Source organism: Crocodylus porosus, unplaced genomic scaffold (assembly GCF_001723895.1).
Source record: "Crocodylus porosus isolate Cpor-Errol unplaced genomic scaffold, CroPor_comp1, whole genome shotgun sequence".
Lineage (NCBI taxonomy): Eukaryota > Metazoa > Chordata > Crocodylia > Crocodylidae > Crocodylus > Crocodylus porosus.
The window spans coordinates 28,217,319-28,238,583 of NW_017728947.1; the positions used below are offsets into that span (position 1 = coordinate 28,217,319).

Here is a 21,265-nt window from a genome sequence, read left to right on the forward strand (position 1 = left end):
ACTATTGCAGAGAAAAGAGAAGGGGGATAAAAAGGACATAATATAGTTGGTATGAAATACCTACTGTGTACTACACCCACTTCCTATTCTACATCATAACTAAGCAAACAGATAGAATTTTATCTTGGTCACCTCTAAGCTCATAGCCTTAACAAATCCTACCCTGTTCCAGTGGCAAAGCCTACCCTTACATAAAAGATAGATTCAAATTCACAATATGGTTATCTACTAATTAAGCAGTAAATTACTTATTAATAATTGGCATTACAACCTTGCTTTGTATGTCTGCTTTGTTTTCAAGGACCACAGTGGCAGTTTAACAAGTGAATCTGCATCTGCCTAACTTGCAGCTTTGACCCAGGAATCTGACTCAGCACTGAAGTCATTCAAACAAAAATGCATACCCAGCAAATACCGCCCACATTTTAAGGTCCTGAAGAAATTACCGGAGACTGTTGTGTCTGCATATCTAGCAAAATGCAACTACAAACTATAAAATGTATTCTGATCCAAACATCTGAAAGTCAACAAATCAATTCTCTTCTAAGAAAAAAAAATTAACCTAATGTTTACAGGAAATCGACAAATATAATTCAATAAATGTTACTACAGTACCATAATTCTGAGTAGCTGAGAGAGAATGTACTTCATGGCTAGCAGCAAACTGCAATAAAATGGTCAGACTGAAAACAACACTGCCAATCTGAGAGTCCTCAAATGTATCCTCTTTAAAAAAGTATATGCAGCACACCTCTAAAGCATCCCATTATTATAAATATTTTTAAAAATATTACAGGACAAGTTTGTAATTGTGAGTATGCACCTGTATAGTAACGTGAGTCCCTGCCAAAGTACCCTGGATCTTTGATCCAGGTGTACAGCAGTCCCCCGGGCCACGGCAGCAGATGATCTGGGACAGATGGACCAGCATGGGTAAAAAATGTTTCAATTTGTTGCAGCACAAGCAGAAAATATTATAATTAGCTGCCTTCATACAGTAAAGACACAGCGGAGAGAAAACTGCACCTCTGAGATGTCCCTCAAGTAACTCCCTGGATTAGTCCTGTAGCTGTGATTTAGGCACATATTCTGAACTCTGCCTAATACACTATCCATTGCTTAATAGTTAAAAAAAATGTTGTTCTCTTAGTAATTCTAACACTATTTATTTGTATGTATATGTATGTATTGCTGGGAACACCTTTACAAAATAAGCTCTCCATACTTCAGCACTAAACATACCCTAGTACAATTCCACTGAAATCCAAAAGGGTTGCAGGCAAATTTAGCCCTTTAACTTCAGCCTGTGTCCCTGAACTTGCTTACACATGCACAGAGACATGAGGCACAGGAACTGCTTTCCTTAAGAAAAACAGATTTCTGAATCTAAACAAAATAATGGTGTCTTTTAATTTTGCTTAATCCTAAAAGAATGGTGTTCATTTCTAAAAGCTAATGTACAAATACTGTATCAGCACCATGTTTTTTGAAAACCAGGTCCAGTTTTCAATTAATACATGTACACCAAAATCAAAACTTTCCTTATTTATATGATTAAAAAAAATACATTTGAGCTTTCATTTATAAATAATCTATTTCCTATTAATGTAAATATTATTCAGGCTTTTTAGTATTTTTCTGTATATCAAAACAGAGATTAATAATGTAGACTTATAAGAAGGGACTCTGCACCTAAAGAATTGCTATCTCCATCAGCTAATGTATTTATATGATACTGCATGTAAGTACATTTCAATAAAATGACATCTTTCAAAGACAGTAGAAATAAACATAAGGTACAAAGAAAGAACTGAAATCACCTATTGTATTTTACACATGAATTTGGGTTAATAGATTTGTTGCAAATTAGTTTGATTCAGACATTCATGTTTTCTGGACAAGTTGCCCTGTGCTTGCTGCCCACACCAATTACATCAAGACAGCTGTTTTCTAATGCAGCATTGGCACTGAACTACCTATCTCATTATCTCCAAATTAAAATATAATGTATCAAACTCCTTCTGTGGACATAAGAATACAATCTGTTCTCAGAGAATTCCAGAGAAGCTCTATTAGCAGCTGGAGACAACCACAGATACCCATGATACAATGGGATCTCTTGAGGGAAAACACGCCAGAACAAGAGATGTGCCTCCATTTCAAAGGCCAATTCTAGCATAAGCTACTGCACTGATGTGTTTACTTACTGAAAAAAAATCTTTATCCTAAAATACATACAAGCCTCCAAAGTTATTCCAAACAATATTACTTGCATACAAAAAAACAAAAATAATATGAATGACTGTAACTGGAATAAGTATACAGGAGAGAGACAGATTTATTTCCAGTGATACTATCTCACTTAGTCTTTTAAAAGGGATGCTGAGAGCAGCTCCAACATGTTCAAACTGGCACAAAACTAGAATAATAAGTCATGAGAAAAGAAATCTACCATTGTGCAATGTTTTCTCTTGCTCTACAGAGTACAGGCCACATCCTAAAATCCTTATTTAATTTTTATTCAATCCTCGTTCAAGTAGAATAGCTCAACAGAAAATGGAAATGTTGCCTGAAACTTTGGAATTTAGCTCTTTTAAAGGATTATAAAGTTTCCTTGTGAATTAAAAGCTAAAGAAAAAGGCTAATCTGCTTTTAGAAAAAAGCCTTGTTTGGTCTAGAAGCATATGCCACTGATTTGTTTCCAACAACTTTTTTAAAGAGCAAAACAGGATTTAACTCATATCTGTGCTGGGAGTGATATCCAATGAAGGCTACAATAACATACCACTCTGTTTAGAATTGTGGTTAACAGTCCTACATTTAATCAGTTCATGATTTTGCCAAATGACATACAACTAAACTGATGATAGCATAAATGACCATTTCAAAAGGAATATTCCAAACTGGGACAGTTGCGATTAAAGAGAAGCTATGATATTTTTAAACTGCTAGATATTTAGGTTGTATTTTAAACACAGGAGAAACAAAATAATGAATGAGCCTCCCAAGGCCAGGGCGAACAAATACCAGCCTGCCCAATTCCTGAAGCCCACCTAATTCTGTGAAGCATTCCAGCTACCAGGCTACTATATGCTTGTTTTTACCTACACTGCTCTTACATTCATGGACTATTTATGTCCAGCAATATGAGACTCCGGTAGAAAAGAGCAAAAGCAGCCTCCCAAACTGAACAACTGCTAAGTCCTCATTCAACAGAATATAGACAGGCTGTGATATTACATTCTGTCTGTACCAGTCAGGAGAGGTTGTTGCATACAAATTGATGCACCCTTTCGAAAGCCTAGATTTATTTCCCACATGCTCCCAGAAACTTAGGAAATGACTCATTACTTCATTTCTGAAGCTTCCACTGAAATCACGGCTCTCATAGTAACGTAAAACCAAAATAAAGTTGTTCTTAATTTTATTATTATTTATAATTTCTATTACAGTGGGGCCTAAGACTCAACCAGTTGGGCAATCTATGTTAGCCAGATGGACACATAGCATATATATAACCAAACATATAGTAATAACAAAGTGTCCCTAAGTTATATAGTCTAGAAGATTCTACCATTGTAGTGAAACAAATTGTGGACCTGTAAAGATGAGGTAACAATAAAATGCTTTAGAGCACAGTAGGTGCATACACAATTTGTAACTAATAATCTAAAAAGAATCACATGCTAAATTTATTGCTTAACAATAATGTTTTGCATTTCATCCCATTTGGACAAGGAAATTCAATTGGTCAGTTTCCTATTATTATTGTTTGTTATTTTTTACTTTCTGTATCACGTGCTAATGCATTGTTAATTGATTTTTGTTTCCAGACCTCCATGGAGGTATGGGTGAAATCCTAATACTATTGAAGTCAGTCTTGCTGTTAACTTCCAAAACAGCAAGATTTCACTGACATGTGTATATTAAAACAATGTAACAAAAGGGACAAGAAAAAAAAGTTCTTAAGTATCTCATCAAAATGTTCCTATATTTATTTAACTTGGTAATGTCTCAGTATGGGAAATTCACATTTTCTGCCCAAACTGCTTAAAAAGAGATGGCATGGCTTGATGAGCCCAGGCTCTTAGTTCCCTGGGAACAACTAGCAATGGGACACCTTGTGCCATTGCTGGTTGTCCCCGGGGAACACCCATGCCATGTGCCTTCTGGCACGTGGCAGGTTACCTTGGGTGGGGTAGTGGAGGCTGGGTCCAGCAACTGTGCTGGCCCCAGCTACCTTACCTGGAATCCTGGGGCTGGGGAAGTTGCAGCTGCATTTTTCTTGCAGCTTGGAGTCTGGCCAGCAGTCACAGTCTGGCTCCAGCTGGCCAGGCTCTGGTTTTGGGCAGCGCACCCCGTGTACACCACCCTGCCTCTTTTCTGTATGGGTTTTTTGGCCCCTGGATCTCTAAGAGTAAAAAAACCCAAAAACCCTGCGCTGCATGAGAAATGCCAGAATGTGCAGTATGTGGCACTGCAAGGGGTGTGCGGCCCCACATACTGCATGGCTGCATTCATCTGGATGTGGCCCAAGAGTCTACATTAGATCCCAGACTATCTAAGAGAGAAATGTTTTCCATCAATCAAGAAAATGGGGTGGGCACTGGGCCAATGCCCTTGGCATTTACTGTATCTGATGTAAACATTAGCCTTCAACACTAAGTGAAATGAGCAAAGATATCTAACTTGACAATGGCTTGGAAAATGGCTGTTTACTCTACATGTGTCTTTTACAATTTTTACTTGTCAACACGATATATTTCAGCACACTACAAATTTTGTAATTCTAGGCTTTCCAATATCCGAACTGAAAGTTAAGAAAATACTTTTGAATAACAAACCACATAGCCATATGTAATTCACAGACTGGCTGCAGAAAAATTAGAGGCCTACGTTATATTTGGATGTGCTGCCTGCATAGACATGCCCCACCCACACTTTTCATGGTTTGATAGTGTTCTGCTACTTTGCCACAGGCTTGACAATGTTTAAGTTATACAGTTACCCTTGTAGCTGAAGAAAACCACAGCAGCATTTGGGATTTCCAATTATAAAACTGTACCACACCTAAAGATATTCTTGTTTTTTGACAAAATGCACTTGAAAGCTTTAAATCAGTTGTGATACTGAGAATCACACTAGCTACTGCAGATCAAGACCTCCAACCAGAGCAATTAATGTAATAAATGAGTGACATTTTTGGTTTGTGCTATTAAATACATGTGTAACCCATATGTTCATTTTGATTATCTGTTTTCAAAACGGACACCTGGAATTATCACCAGGTACGCTATCAACATCAAAAATGACCGCATTTTTTACTGGTAAATAACAAGAATTGCTTCTTTATGCCCCATTTATTCTTGATCTAGAGATTCTATCTGATTATAGGGCACAATATATTTTTTTAGCCTCACTTTAAAAAAAAATTCCAAATATTTTAATATAAGATTGAGACTGTATCTGAAAAACTGGAGACAGCAGGCTTCTCTGCCTTGATTATCTGTGTGCAGTCCAATCAAAGTATAACTATCAAGGTCTGTGCCATGGGCAGCAGGGGCCAGGACAGGCCAGCTGCACCAGAGCTAGTGCCCCAGGTGCCCACCCCTCATTACAAGACTACAAGCATGCCCTGACATATTGTTTAACAAAACTGAGTGAAAATGGATGCAGTGGTCCAAGGCTTGCTTTCAGTTGCACCAATGTAAATCCAAAATAACTTCATTATAATCAGGAATCTTGGTTTTTTCTGTTTAAAAATTGCAGAGAAAAGAAAAGAAAAACCATCACAAATTCTATAATTAAAACCCCCCAAATCTGTGTTTTTTCTATGATTAAAATGAATCGCCACTAAATATATAAGTATCAGTTGAAATCAATATGTAATTGATTTAATTGATATACTTACAAATTTAAAGCAATCTGAAGGCTTTAAACTCTATAATAAAATAAATTCTAAATAACTTCAAATTTTGGCATTTGATTTTGGGATTTTTGTCATGGAAAATCAGAGCTCCCCCTGCCCCTTCACTCACCAAGACACAGGTCCAGCTGCAGCTGTCCCCTCCCCTCTTGCTTTGTGGTGCTAAGCAGCCCTGATATGCCCATGCCCTGCCCATACCATTGCCCCTCAGTCCCAAGGCACAGCCCCCCAGCCCTGCTAGTGCCCTTCACTCTTGCCCCACAGCCCCCTTGCTGCGCTGGTGCCCCTCACACCCCACCCACAGTCCCCCACCCTCCCCCAGCCTTGCCAGAGGGGGCTCCCAGCTGCCAGGTCTATGGGGCCAGGGACCTGGGCCCGCAGCCCCTGCCCCCTGCAGCAGCACCTAAGTCCCAGATGCCACCTGCGGCACAGTGGAGCACAGAGTGTGGCTCCCTTTCCCCACAAGGGGCGCCATGGCTGGAGCAGAATCTGTTGGGGGTGCGCATACATATTGCCTGCTGTGGGCTCAGGGCTCCCCGCCCTGCTGCCCTCTCCCCGGGGCCTCCACAGCCCAGTGGAAAGGACCTAGTACAACAGGGTAGAACAGGGGCAGGCAGGATAGCTTTATGTCACCGCCGCAAGCCCCACACTGCCATGGTGAGGTGCTCCCTACCCACCTGTCAGCAGCAAGGGGCAAAACCTCACACCAACACCACCACTGCTGCCAGGCAGGCAGGGGGCACCTCACCATGGCAGAAAGGAGAAAATCTGGGTTTTTCTCCTTAAAATGAGAAACTCCAGGTTTTATCACATTTTTCTGTGGCAAACTGAAAACCCAGATCCCTGATTATAATCATTTAGAATTTAGATCGTAGTGGATTACTCCAGGGCATGTAAGACAGTCCACATAGACTGGTCCAGGCACCACCATTTCAGGTGTATTTCACCTTGAAAGTGATAGAAGACAGTTTCTACTCTGCTCTTGAGAAATACATAATGCACATAGTTACAGTGTTGCCTTCCTTAGGCTTATGAAGTAGACACCCTCCATACTCCATTCTAACAAAGATACATCTGCAGCACCTCTGATGATTATACCTAAATGCCCTCATTACAAGTAGTTGTTACCACATTATTCTGTACCCCTGACTCGCAGTTTCAGTAAGAACTGAAGAATGCATAAGGACTAACATATAGTCTCACCCTTCAAACGCTGGTGATGCTATGTGGAGAAACCTACACTCATACCCTGTTCTATGTATTCTGTAGATTCATAGCTTTTCACTAGATCAAAATTTTGCTTAAATGTTAAACATAAGTGAGGTAAGTCAACCTCTCAAATTTTTCTGATTGCTATGTGCACATCAGTTGAGATAATACAGGGTGGAAATTTAGCAGAATTGGAGAGCCTATATGGAATATGACAGTTATGGTGGAACCATTCATAGGAAAAGGAGCTTTTCCAATTAATTTGGGCCTGTTTTAAAGATCACTAAAATGTAATACACTGCTAAGGATAACAATAAAAAGAGTCAGAGTGCTTTGCTTCCTCTGCTCATAGCACTTTTTATGCTATGAATAAAGATTAAGATGTAAAACCTAAGCTCTACCCTAAGAGCAGAACACTTAAAAATAGAACTTCTCCATCTCTTATGTACAATGAGGGTATCTCCACTGCATCAATCTAGTCTCGTCATCCTCCAGGTGTAGACAGGACTAAAGAGCTGCCAGTATGACAACACTGTAGAACAGTGGCACTCAACCTTTCAGCCTCATAGGTGGGATGAGTGGCACAAAGCCAGTCTGCCAGCAAGGTCAGCCTGTGGATCAGATTCACCTTGGGGGCAGTCTGTATATGCAATTCGTGGTGTCAGCCTGGCTCTATGTGCTGGATGCAGCCATGATGCAATCATGTATGCTGTCCTGGTCCTACATGCCAGATGCAACCGCAGAGTGACCCCGCACACTGGCCCAACCTTGTACACTGGTTTTGGTCACAGCCTAATTCCACATGCTGGATCTATCCATGGAGCGACCCTACATGCTGGCACCATCTGCCATGCAGAGCTGAGTCACCCAGCCTTCAGGGCTCCCCATGGGTCTGGAAATTTGGCACACAGGAGCAGTCACAGCTGTGGCAATTAAGGGACGCCCTGGCAATTAATGTTATCACCAGTCCCTGCAGTCAAATGTTCAGACCCATGAGAAGCCCTGCAGGCTGGATCGCACAGATTCACAGGCTGAATTCAGCACATGGACTGTAGGTTGAGTACTATTTCTGTAAAAAAAATAATTAATGTTCCCACCCTGGCAAGAAAGGATTCTGTTTCCTGTAAGCACTGAATAACATGTAGAACTGTAGAACTGAACTTTTAATAGGCTGTTGCAGGTGCTGCCACAATTTAATGAAAAGGAGGCTTATTACAATAAGAGAGTGGTTGGCAAGAACTGTGTTTTTATAAGAAGTAACCCTAGTCACCTGAGGCTATCACTCAGACATGTTTTGCAAGGAACGGGTAATACTTTTTCAACATTATAGAAGGAAGAGAGATCAGGACAAGTCTCAAGAAACAACCAATGCAGGCTGATACTGCTGAAACTCAAAACATGGCACACCTGGTCCTGCAGACTTACCAAGACTTACCATTGTTTGAAAACAGTACAGCTGATATGTCAAGAGAAACCTCCAATTCTGTTAGCCAGGACAGAAAAATCTCAAAGACTATCTTAACATTATTTATTAGTAGGTTATTCATACGTATTTGAAAGCATGTAGTAATGTTATTATTTATTTTATTGATAAGTGTGAGTGATGTGATGTTTTACTGGGGGAAGGTAGATGTCTGGCTGCACCTTTAATAAGTTTTCACAAATTTGGAACCAGCTATTGTAATGTGTAGAAACTCATCTGATAAAAGTGGCTGCACCCAGGGCAGTTTGTGGGATGGAAGTTGAGAGGGCTGGCTGGTTCAAGGGGGTGACAAAGAAGGAGTTGGGGGGCAAAAAGAGCAAAAGAGCGGGGCAGTGAATACAGCAAAAGAGCAGGCCCAGGGCTGGGGCCAGTGTCTAGGTTTTCCAAGCCCCAGAGCTACACAGGGAAAGTGTATAGAAATTCTATGCACTGATTTGACCTAAATCGAGTAAATCTGATACTACATAGATCCGGGTTTATCTTAAACCATATTTAGACCAGTCTGTATGCATGGAACTCCTGTACAGTTACAGGTTTAGATTGACTGCCAGTCACTGAGACTGGGACTGTAAATGTAAGGTCGGCATCAGGATGAGCTACGTTAAATTGGGCACCCAGTTTGAACCCACTATAACCTCTCCAAATATCTGTACTTAGACCTGCAGAAGATTTTTCAAAGACTGGCACACAGAACTGTGAAAATACTACACCCAGAAACTAAACCATTATTCATTATTTCCCAAAAAATCGATTCTCCCAACTTCTTATACATAACTCTTTTAAATCATCCAAGAGAAGTGGTGCTGGCTCCTACCCTGGGGGTCTTTAAGAGGAGGCTAGATGTACACCTTGCTGGGGTTGTTTGACCCCAGTACTCTTTCCTGCCATGGCAGGGGGTCGGACTTGATGATCTGCTCAGGTCCCTTCCAAACCTAGAAACTATGAAACTATATTATCCTCTTTGTTTTACATAACATTAATTTAAAATCTTTATGAGACTTTGCTATATCTATGACTTAAACCCAAGGCACTAGTTAGAGGAATATTTCCTTTCCTTTTATCCACACTCATAAACGTACAAGAGAGAATTGTTATTCGACTTTAACTAGAAAATTACTGTGTGATACAACAAACATTACCTAGCCACTTGATAATAAAACAGATGATACCAGTGCTCCCTGCATTGAAATTTAGCATCTCAACATAAACACGTAGAGAGCGCCTCTGTGTGTCACATATAATGTCACTTATACAGTGTTAATCACACGTTTACTTTAACAAATACACCATATTCCTCCATCTTCTTGGAAGACTAACGTCTCCATTAAAAGATATTGAATATAATTAAAACGGTGGGATCTTCCTTTTTGCTATATTTGCCAACAGTATTTCAGTATTGTTTTAACAATGCACCTTCATAGTGTCCCATCTTTATTTTCACCTGCATTAAAGCATATTACAAATCTTCTTATTCACAGATGTAGAGTCCTTCCATTTTAAGACAGCGGCATAATTTTTCAACAAAAAATGGAAACTGCCAAGAATATCTGACAGATGAAATCGGCTAATTTAGAATAGCTTATTTCACTGCTCATGTTTTTCTGCATGAGTGAGCATACCAAGGGGCTCTCTCACTTCACCCTGGCTTCCTGTGGTTAATGTGTGCTGACAAATGCCAACTGGTCTATATTTAGCTTGAGGTTTGAAAGGCAGTGTGTTAAAAATTTTAGTAGTATGACACGATTTCTGCAGAGAGTTTTGAAACAGCTCTTCCTTGTGAAATCAAAGTGTTTGGGGAGTTTTCAGCCATAATGTGAAATCCTCCAAGGTACCTCTGCAGTCCTAGAGGCTCAAATTAAAACAGAAGCATCACAATTTTGCTGTCAGAAGGGTGCCAGGAAGTAGAGACCACAAAAGGGAATTCAGCTCTCCACAACTTTGCAGATGCAATATATCTCTATGTACCACTTACTTCCTATTCACATCTAAACTGAGGAGTTACAGGGATGTAAGTGTTCAGTTGACCACCCCTGGGATTCAGAGTAAGAGTGAATTTCTGCCCAGAGGAACATAGGGTAAGGTGCTGGAATGAATCAGTAAGTGGCCAGCATGTTTGAAAACTGCGTGGAAGCCAAGCCACAAACCCCGTAATAGAGAGTTTGCAATCTGAGGTATTTTGGTAGAAATTTCACATCGCTAATGTAGCTGCTAATGCTTTACTGAGGAAAGGAAGATCTGGAAGGTTGTTACTGTACGCTACACCAAACAAACTGAAAAGAAAAATTTCAAGGAGGAACCCAAGGTAACTTTTTTGTAAACTTTACCGGGTTTAGAAAATTTTGAACAGCCTGGTTAAAAGTGAAAAATTCACAGTTATAATGCTATCTATACTAAACAGTGTAGATAGAATATAAATTGCTTCAGCAAGTTTGGCTTCTCACCTTCAGATACATTTTGATTTTAACTAACCTGTATTTCTAACACAGGTCTCTGCTTCATTAGCTAGATTGCAAAACACAGCTGTTTATGACAACTTTTTCCTGAAACAAAAGGCAGATTCTCAACCGGAGTAACTCAGCATAGCTCTCCCCCTGAATGTTCACTTTTTTTTTTTTTTTTTAAACTCCAGACAGAGCTCTTTAACACACAGTACTGCCAGAGCTGTGTCAGATACACTGTAAGCATATGACTCAACTCCACCAAGGAGACTATATTTGGTAAGAGAACTCAGCTGAAAGTTTCTCCACCCTGTTCACTGTAGAGAGCTCCCACTAGATCGTTTTCATTAGATATTGAACTAACATTGAGCTTAACTTCAATGTGCCCATAGCTTCAGAAGATTTAATTTAAAAAGTTCACACCGATTAGTGAAGGAAAAATCTTTCAAAGTACATAGAAGAATACCATGCCAAACCTCCGGAAACTTTCAGCAAAAAAAGAATACATGTAAGCTTGCACGTGCTCTCTTTTTCTTCTGAAACTAACTTGTAATATGCAAATACGCCCCAGATTCTGGGGTAGCCTGGCAGAGTATGACGTGTAGGCTCAGATTGTCTCTATGACAACTTTCAACAATATAATGACAACAAATACAACTTTATTCTGAACATGTTTATAGCACTTCACTCTTTAGCTGTGCTTGGCCGTTACTGTCATTAACTGACAATTTCAAAGCACAATTTACATTGTGGAGATCTTACTAGCCTCTTTTTTTTCTTTTCTTTTTTTTTTTTGAATTCTCTAATGGAAAAGCTAGAGGTTAAAGTTACATTGTTCTTCTTCTGTGGTTCACAATGAATAAACAGAAGTTTCAATAAAATCATAAACTATGACATGCTTGAAGCTTTCCTAGCATAATTCAGGGATTAATGAACTAATGCTGTTAACATCATCAGTGTCTACGCTGTCATTGGGAAAACAGGTTTATAGCTATTATAACTGTAAAGACTGCTATACAAATTTGAATCAAGTGCAGACCAACACAAACTGATTGGGCGTGTCCAGATGAGCACGTGCATGCACTCTGCAGCTTCTCAAAGCAAACTGCACGTGGCACACATACAACTGTTCACTGTGCTAACTTGTAGAACAGTGCCAAAATGTGTCACCATGTCAAAAAAGCTATGGGAAAAAACATGATGTGGTGCACATGGCAGCAGCCTGCACCACCAGAAACTTAGGCTGGCTGCCTAGAGCCATGCTGTAGCTGCCGGCCAGTCTCTAAGCAGCTGGATCTGCATCATTACTGCTCCTGGAGGCCTCCACGACTCCAACTAAGTCAGCCTGGGTCAGCACAGGTGCTGGCCCCAACCTCCCCTACCCCACCCAGGACAATTTACCCTGAACCAAACCCCACGTGCAGGGGCTCGTGCAGCAGCAAAAAATAGTGACACAAATTTGTGTTGCTGCTATTTTTGCCGTGGCAAACAAATGTCCCTATATATGGGGACGTGCCCATTTTGTCTGTTTCTACTGCTTCTCAATCTTATTAAGTTTAGTTCTGCTCTCTTTCAAGTTCCAGCTCAGTTTCATCTTGGGATAACTATGAGCAGAAAGTAAAGTGAGGTACTGGAGTGAAGTACTAGGAAGAATGATTCAAAATAGAGACAGAGGAGACACCCCATTCATAAAAGTTATAGGGATGAAACAGGGGTAGAGGAGCAGAAATCCTATGCACTTTTCTCCTACAGCTCTCAGGATAAGCCTTGTAGTAGGAGATGGAACATTAAACTTTAATTCTGACTAGTAGCTTTAGTCCCCTGACTATTAGATGTCAGGTAAATTCTTCAAGTCTTGTGAGTGTGAAAACAAATTTTAAGTCTAGTTCAAGGAAACCTCAAGCCACAAACAAATCACATTTTCTGCAGATTCCTACATTATTCGAAACTGAACAATAAACACATTATGCAATCAAGTTTCAAATACTGATATTTTTGCCAGGTCTTCACAGAAAAAATACTCCTCTGATCATTCAACATTCAAAAATCACAGTTTGCCCCAGCCATCATGAAGTATGATACAATCATGCTCCCTGACTCAATAATTTATAGTCTGTTTTTTTCAAAGTATTTTTCTTTTTTCCCCTTCAAAACAAATGTATTTACATCACAAAATACTTTTTACTTCTTGACTGAACAAATCTTATCTGTGTTCATGTAATTCACTTTATGGGGACATTCATCCAAGCAAAATTTTGCTTGAATTATGTTTTTCAAGATTAAATTTAAAAGACTGCAAATTTACTGGCAGTCACCATATTTACCTGCATACCATATGCACATTTTCTAATGAAACCAACCCTTCAGAACTAGGGTGAGTGTCTTAAGCAGGGAAGTGAATTTCTGGCCAGTACAGAAGCCCACCATTTTGATTTGTGTTCCTGCTTTGATCCCTGCTCCCATTTCTATTAAGGTAGCTGAGGGAGTCAGCTGATTTTATGGCTCATTGTTTTTCACTTAACTGGTGTTAATGGTATTTCTACTTACACTAATCTTGATGTTCCACTAATCTAGCTAACCTTGCTTCTGGAAATTTTGCTGTCTTTTAGCTACTCCTGGTCTCTCTTCTCCTATTTCACAGCTTTGCAAAATGTTCTTAGCTCATTTCAAAATCATAAGTCCACCCACACAGACCAGTCTCCAGTAGCAGCTTAGGTTTCAGCTTTTGGTTAGGTAGGAAAGGAAGGGCAAATGAGTTGAAGATTAGGCTCTGTTACTGCTCTGTGCAGCCACAACTCTGGAAAAATCTTTTTTTTCTTCATTCTGCTTTTCCAAAAACAAGGTGTATGTCTTATTCTAGGGGTGTTCCTGGCAGGTTTGCTCAAAGATTTAGGGACCCAAAAACCAACAGGATCCCTGTACCTAGGGCAAACATACCTCTTGTACCAGAGTGGGGAAATTGTGGAAGACCCTGAAGTAGCTCTACAAAACTGACATTCTTGTGAATGTGTATTGGCACAAAAGTCTGGGAAGTTTCTGGTCCAGCAGAAATTATAAAAAGAAAAAGAGAGAGACAGAGAGAGAGATTTGGGTCTGACTTTGACAGAAGGCATTTTTTTTAATAGAAGAAGAATTAAATTACCTGTGAACCAGAAACCCTGCCTTATAAAATAATAGTGCTCTTAGCTGTGGACTTCCTAAGGTAGCCTACAGGGAAACACTGAGAACAAGGATGTTCTTAAACGTCATTTAAGAAGGTACCACCTTCTCTGTAGAGAGTCACAGATTCCAGTTCCTTTTATAAGGACCACCTCCAATTGTTACATTAAACAGTTTTTGGATTAGAGCCATACATAAGTGCAATGGTGAACTAGAGCTAAAGTTTCCATTTTCTCATTGGAAGCACTTAGATGTTTACTTATAACCAGCCAAACAACCCAATGTTATTCAAGGTGCTGGATCTAGTTGCAAATAAAACTTTCCTATTCCAGACTGTAGTTTTCTGTTAAGATACAGGTTCCCTTTCAGTTAGACAAAATGTATTTAGGTTGTTCAACTACTTTGACACACATAACAACACTGCACTGTTTCTGTTAACTTAATTCCACCCAAAGATAACAATACTACTGATTCTAAAGAGGCTTTTCCTAAGTCATCTCTTTTTAAGCATTTTTAAATTGCTTATAAACTGCCCAGGGCTTGTACTTCAGTGCATACAAAGTATTTTTTAAACTTACAGGTTTTACTGTAATTTTACTTTCTACTCTAGTTCAGATCTTCTGGGAACATGATGTCCTGTTCAGTGTTTCTATACATAGAGAAGAAATTATTACACCTATCACTTAAGTAATTTGAGATAACGGTGGTACTGAATAAGAGGTTCACATTCTGATCTTGGCTACACCCACAGACATTGCAGCAATTCAGATGAAATAGACAGAATTTACACTGGATAAAATCACACCAGAACATGTCTCAAAATGCCGATGAGTTATTAGAATCTAGCGTTTAAAAGTGCTGTTTGAGAAACTGCTAGCTGTTTTTAGCATTTGTTACCCTCTTTTTTAGAGAAAAAAGTCAAACAAGGAATATACATAAGAATCCTGGAATTTAAGACCTTACTCTCATGATATATCTTCAGGAACATAAAACTGAAAGGAACCTTTTGGGACATCAATTCCTGGCCTTGCTATCACAGGCCACATCCTATAAGACAAGGTGGCCACCTGCAGCATCAGTGGCATGGGCAGCCTCTGTGTGTGGCATACAGCAGATCAGGGAGAGGACAGGCAGTGCAGCAGGAGGCAGGGAAGGAAACAGAAAGCAATACATGAGATGAGGCCGGGGGGAAGGAAAGAAGCAGAAAGCAGAGCAGAAGGCAGGGCTGGGAACACAGAGTAGGGAGAAGAAGCCAGAGCAGCAGGTCAGGCAGAGAAGGGAAAAAGAGTAACACTCAGAGAGGGTACAGGATTAATTTGTGGCATATCTGCCCAAAAGGTTGCCTGCCCCCCCACTATATGATACGTCTACACTGCACTGGACAGTGCTTCACCTACTCACCTTCTGCATGATGCAGTTGCCATTAGAGCAGAGATGCGCAAGTGCATCATGAGCACACCTGAGCCTGAGAATGGTAATGAATATGCACCAAATGCAGCTACATGACATATTTTCAGCATCTAACATGCAGGGGGAGGTGCAGGGAAAGGCACAGTTTCATGGTAGTGCACCCTACCACTGCCAATCTAGTAAAAACACACCCATTACCTTTTTTTTTTAGTGCTATCTTGATTTCAGAGTACAAAGCATACCTCTGGATTATGGAGGTTCTGTAAAAAGTATGGGAAGAAGGCAATACAGTTCTGGGGCCAGCGCCTGTCTGGCCTCAGCAGACTTACCTGGTGGCCTGATGGCATGCTAGAGCAGCAGGGCCAGCATAGAGACCTGGCCAGCAGACAGGGTGTTTGTTGCTCTGAACAGCCTAGCCTTGACTTGTGCTGGTGCATGCCTGTTTTGCGTGCTTTGAGCCACTTTTGTTTCTGGGGGTTATTTTGCTACCAGGAAATCCCAGTAGCAAATTTGCAGCATGGCACATGTTTTAACATTCACTGAATATGGTTTGTGGTGCCACAAACCACATGCCCCTGCTCATGTGGACGTGGCCTTTGGGTTCAGGCCACTGTGATATCTGAGCAACTGTAGCACAGAAAGTCTTCCTCTGGGCTCAGAAGGAAACAAGCAACAATGGTGATAATCTGTCTGAATTCAATTAAATTACAGATCAAGGTTCTATTGTCCTAGGCACTGTACAAAACTATAATGCAATAGTCAGTCAACTCCGTGAAACTACTGCCACAAATGCCCCATAACCCACTTTTCCTGGCTTCTGCTGTATTTTGGATGGGTTTTTTTTTTGTCTGCTGAACTTTTTGTTAATAGATTGATGCAATATAGACCAAGATCTGTACTATATCACGCAAGGAGAAAACATTAGTGATTCAGTGTTCTAAATTGGAAAGAAAATAAAACTGAAAGTGATCTGTAGAGAAAAGAAAAAGTAAAAAAGGGGCCAAATTCTCCTTTTGCCATCTTTACCCATACTAAGCAGACATGAAAATGTTTCTTTATTTCCTGTGTAAAGAATAGGTTCAGGTGGTGATTCTACGAGGTGCTTTTTTCTAAGAAGTATCCACACGGGTCTTTGATTTATTGGACAATTCTCTGGGGATTCATATGTATACAGCCACTGTTTATAAAACTTAACTGAACAGATATGTGTGCTGAATTATCAAGGAGCTTTTTTTATCCTAAGCACTTCTCTCACAAACAAACAAAAAGCAAATGGATTTTTTAAAAATAATCTTTCCATCTGGTCTTTCAGACCTTCAAATGTGTTCTGGTTCAAATAAGTTTGATTTTAAAGCAAGGTAGTTAAATTGGTCCAAAATGTTGTACAGAGACCTTGATTTTACACCATATTTAACTTGAATTCTTACTGAATTGTATTCAAATGATAAAACCATGTTTAAATCAAATTATGAATGTCCACACCAGATTCTGCACAAAACTTATTTTTAAATGAATTCTAAAGTTAAACTGTTACAACTTTTACAATTGACATAACCTCAATTGCTCAACTCTCAGTTTCCCATCTCTAATTCTATTATTTCACCAGTTAACAGAACAATAAAGAACATTTGAGGGCACTGATTAATGATTTGAAGTAGTGCAAAAATATTCTGATTGTGCTCAGCCAACCAGAAGATGAAGCTGGAACATGAATTAAGAACTGTATGTTCTCTAGGAAAATAAATTACTTATGAGGATACCATGCCTTTAACTATAGTATTACTAAATTTGATATGTGAGCTAGGTGATGGTGCAAGTTAACTAACACTCTCTTGGAAAAAAAAATGGCTTAACACTAACAGTTTAGGCAGCATGGAAACCTAACATGGAAAAATCATCTTTGAAATGTTCACATGTATTTGAAAAACTTACTACAATGAAAGGATTCACCACAATCCAAATCTGAGTAAGTACATTTGCAGTGTGTATAGTTCCTTGCAATTATTTTTATCGGTATATTGGAACTCAAATGTATTACTACATCTCTTTATACTGCATGTTTATGGCTAATAAAAAAACAAGAGAGATTTCCATATAATGCCACAGAATTAAATTCACAAAGTTGACTTAGCTGACATCATTCCCCAAAGAGTTACTGTAAACTCTGGAAATATTAACTTTTCCCTTTAATGATAAGAAAAATGTAGTCTCCTATTAGGAGGGGAAAAAAAACCCTGATAGCTGAACCAGTCATTTTGAAGTGTAAGACATTTTAGACATACTTTAGGAATCTCAGGACTTATTCACTTAGCAAATAATGACTCAGACTTTCCTGAAAATGCACTACTAACTAGGAGCCTGTTTGAATACTAGAGAAGGACTAGCCACTGTAAGATACTTTTACAGTGAAAGTAACTGCTCATTTAACTTCAAAACACTCAGATTGGCTGTGGCCCTCATTCCAAGTGGTACTTAAATTGCAGTAACCAGAATTATAACTTAGAGTAGCCCCTGCTGAAAGGTACTCCACTTGCATGCACATCAGGCAAGTCTATAAGTCACTTAACTACATAATACAATGCCACTCCCATTTACATCATAAAAAATATTGATTATCTGAATATTATGTAATTGTATAAACCGCTCTAAGTGCACAGGAGCTCTCCATCTCAATGTCTACTTTGTAATGTAACTGTAGTCCATTTAGCTTCAAAATTAGTTCAACTAACTAACATCTGTCAATTTTAAAATGTATAATGCATCCTTGAACCCACTATTTCAAGGCTAGCATTACAGGTATGAGGTACTCTCTGAAACATAGGAAAGAAGTCTTATTGGGTAAGCAAAAGCTTAGGGAAGGCTGTCTCTGTATTTAATGAGTATTGGTTACCTGGAGTTTGGGTAGGGGCATATTCTGGGTAAGTGCATGATCTTTCCTAAATCCAAGGACCATAGACTTAAACAGAATGTACCACAGTGAATTTTCAATTCAATACCATTTGCTGTTATATTCCAACACACGGAAGGCCAAACTGTCAAACAATTATCTGTAGACTTTACAATAAGATAAGATATCTTTTAAACAGCATGCTTTGTCCCAAATTGTGGGGAAAGTTTTCTGGTCTCTGTAACCAGAGCAGTCAAACTACAAGTCATAGTGGTCCCTTCTAACTTTATGTTCTACAAACCTGTAACTGGCATCAAAACCTTCTGAACTGGGTAAAGGAAGTATTTGAGATCCTACATAGCTGATCAATTGGTTCCTCTTTGGTTGGTTCCTCCTTTTCAGATGACATTAATCTCACATACAACATTTCACTGCTTCTGATGACAGACTAATCAAAGGTGTGTTTGACAAGGCACTTCCAAGACTAGCTGGTTCAGAGAGGCATGAGCTGTTACAGGCAACAATCTACTTTACGTGGGTTTCTTGCATCTGTTCCTAGCATGTGAGGAGCCAACAATAAAGTACATTGTTGCCCATAACAGTTCATGCCTCTCTGTCCCAGATAGTCCCTAAGGCTGAAAACGGACCCTGAATTTGTCCTGGGAAAAGTTGTGTCTGTGTTTGTCCCGCAACAGAAAAGTCTCAGGATTGGCATGTACACACATCACCCTCAGGTTTAGTGAGCAGCTGCCACTGATTCAATGATGCAATCCTGACACAGCTGTTCAGATGTACTTTGCAACATCCCAGAACAAACTGTTTGTGTGAAACTTCTTAGGATTTGTCCCAGACAACAGACGTGGCTATCTGAATGGCTGCACTTTGTCCCAGGATAAAATGGTTTCTCTCAAATATGATGTCTGCCCAAGGACCAACCCTGCTCTACCTTCTGTCTGGCCCATCAGTTAACAAACAGACTCTGTACTGCCAACGGTATAGAAATACGTTCTTGTTTATTTAACATAATTCTTACACTATTGGTCATGTACTAAAGACACTTGTGTTAATTTCAAAGACATTCCAAACTGGAAGGCCTGTAGATAATGTGAAGTGGGAGGCCCAAAACCTTATCAAGACTGTTAACATTCATGGATTGTAAGGCTGGAAGGGACCTCACAAGATCATCATGTTGATGCGTGTTACAGAAAAAAAAAAAAAAAAGAAGAAGAAAAATGCTTAGCTTAAAAAATAAACCTCTAGTGGTTTATTTATGTTACCAAACAGGAAGGTGAGGATGAGTCAAAGCTCTGTGCTGGGACTATCATTGTCACAATCAGATTAACTAAAGAAACTCCTCTAAATGCCTGAAGCTGTAGATCCATTCTTCCCCCTCCACCAAGGCAGAAACTTCCCTGAGAGCAGGAACAAATAATGACCCTCCTGGCATGATGAGCTGTATACGACACAGGTGAGAGGCCGTGCCCGTGGGCTAGCAGGGCTAACAGGTGGCAGTTCCTTTAGAGTGGGGCTTTAAACTCATCTGGTCCAATGGTCCAGATGAGTAGCACAGGACTGGTCCATGTGCCCAGTTGGGCCCTCACACCTCTTTCCTCCCACGCCCGATCCAGCAGCTCCGGCTAGCCTGGCTGGACCACACAGCGGCGGTGCCCATCCCAGCTGCTCTGGGACACACCCTGCACCCAGTGCCCGCTGTCGAGACACAAGCCTGCTCCAGCCCATCCAGGAGGCCGAACTGCCCGCCGACTGTTCAGAGATGTGCCAATAGGCCTGGCTATCTTCCAAGCGGCCGCTTTCAGCCCACATGGCGCAGGGCAATTCTGCGACATAGGCAGTGGGTCACGCCAGCAGGGTTGTAAGCTGCTATGCCACCACCTGGCACCCAAACCTCTCTGAAAGAGCGGAGAAAGCCTCCAGGCCCGCACCCAGCGTGCGGGGGCACCCTCAATCCCAAACCCTCCCGGAGCCCCGGGGGCAGGGCAGGGCAGGGCAGGCCCGGGGGGATCTTGCCCGGCCGTTAACGACGACAGCAGCGGGATGCCCGGCGGGCGGGCGGGACAGGGCGCGCCCGCAGCCTCCCCACAGCATAGCCCCGGGCACCTACCGTCCGTGGCCGAGGCCATCTCTATGAGGGTCTCCTCCTCCTTCCTCCCCAGGCGGCTCATGGCTGCGGCCCTCTCGCCGCTCCGGGCCCCGGCGGCGCTGACTGCACGCCCCGCCCGGCTCTGCTCCAGCCTCTGCCTCCGCGCCGGCTCGGGTTGCGGCGTCAGCCGGGGCGGTGCCCAGGCCTTTCCCTACGGCTCCGGGCCCGCCTCCGGCCCCCGAGAGCATCCCGCCCGGCCCCCGCTGCACCAGCCCGGGTCCTGAGCGCCCCCGAGGCTGGAGCTGCCTCTCGCCACCGCCGCGGGCGGCCGCGGCTGCCGGGGTGCAGGCTTCAGTGACGCCCCCGCCCCGGGCTGTCAGGAAGGCCACGAAAGACAAGCAGGACAGATGCCCCAGGGCCTGGTGCCATCTCCCCCCCGTCCCAGTAGCCAGCGGAGCTGTAAGGCCCTTAGAGCCAGCAAGAGAGGAGACTCCCACCTCTATAAACTGGGCTTAAAGCCACTGCACCTCGGGGGGTCCTGAACCACACCAAAAGAGCAGTTTTCCTGCGGGGGGGCGGAGGGGGGTCAGGAAAACTACCTTCTTGGACACAGATACACGGTATTTCCCCTGCTAAGTTAAGAAGCCACTAT

The 21,265-nt window shown here is 41.3% G+C and overlaps 1 protein-coding gene across 3 annotated transcripts in view; it reads right to left on the reverse strand.

Annotated features, from left to right (window-relative positions):
- The window catches only part of ANO5 (anoctamin 5), a 94,801-nt gene extending 74,030 nt beyond the window's left edge, over window positions 1–20,771 (reverse strand). For all 3 annotated transcript variants that reach the window (XM_019551894.1, XM_019551895.1, XM_019551893.1), the window contains exon 1: window positions 20,635–20,771. In XM_019551894.1, coding sequence (XP_019407439.1) covers window positions 20,635–20,695 — 61 coding nt within the window. In that variant the 5' untranslated portion in view covers window positions 20,696–20,771. The remainder of the gene's footprint in view (window positions 1–20,634) is intronic.
- Between the last annotated feature and the right edge of the window lie 494 nt (window positions 20,772–21,265).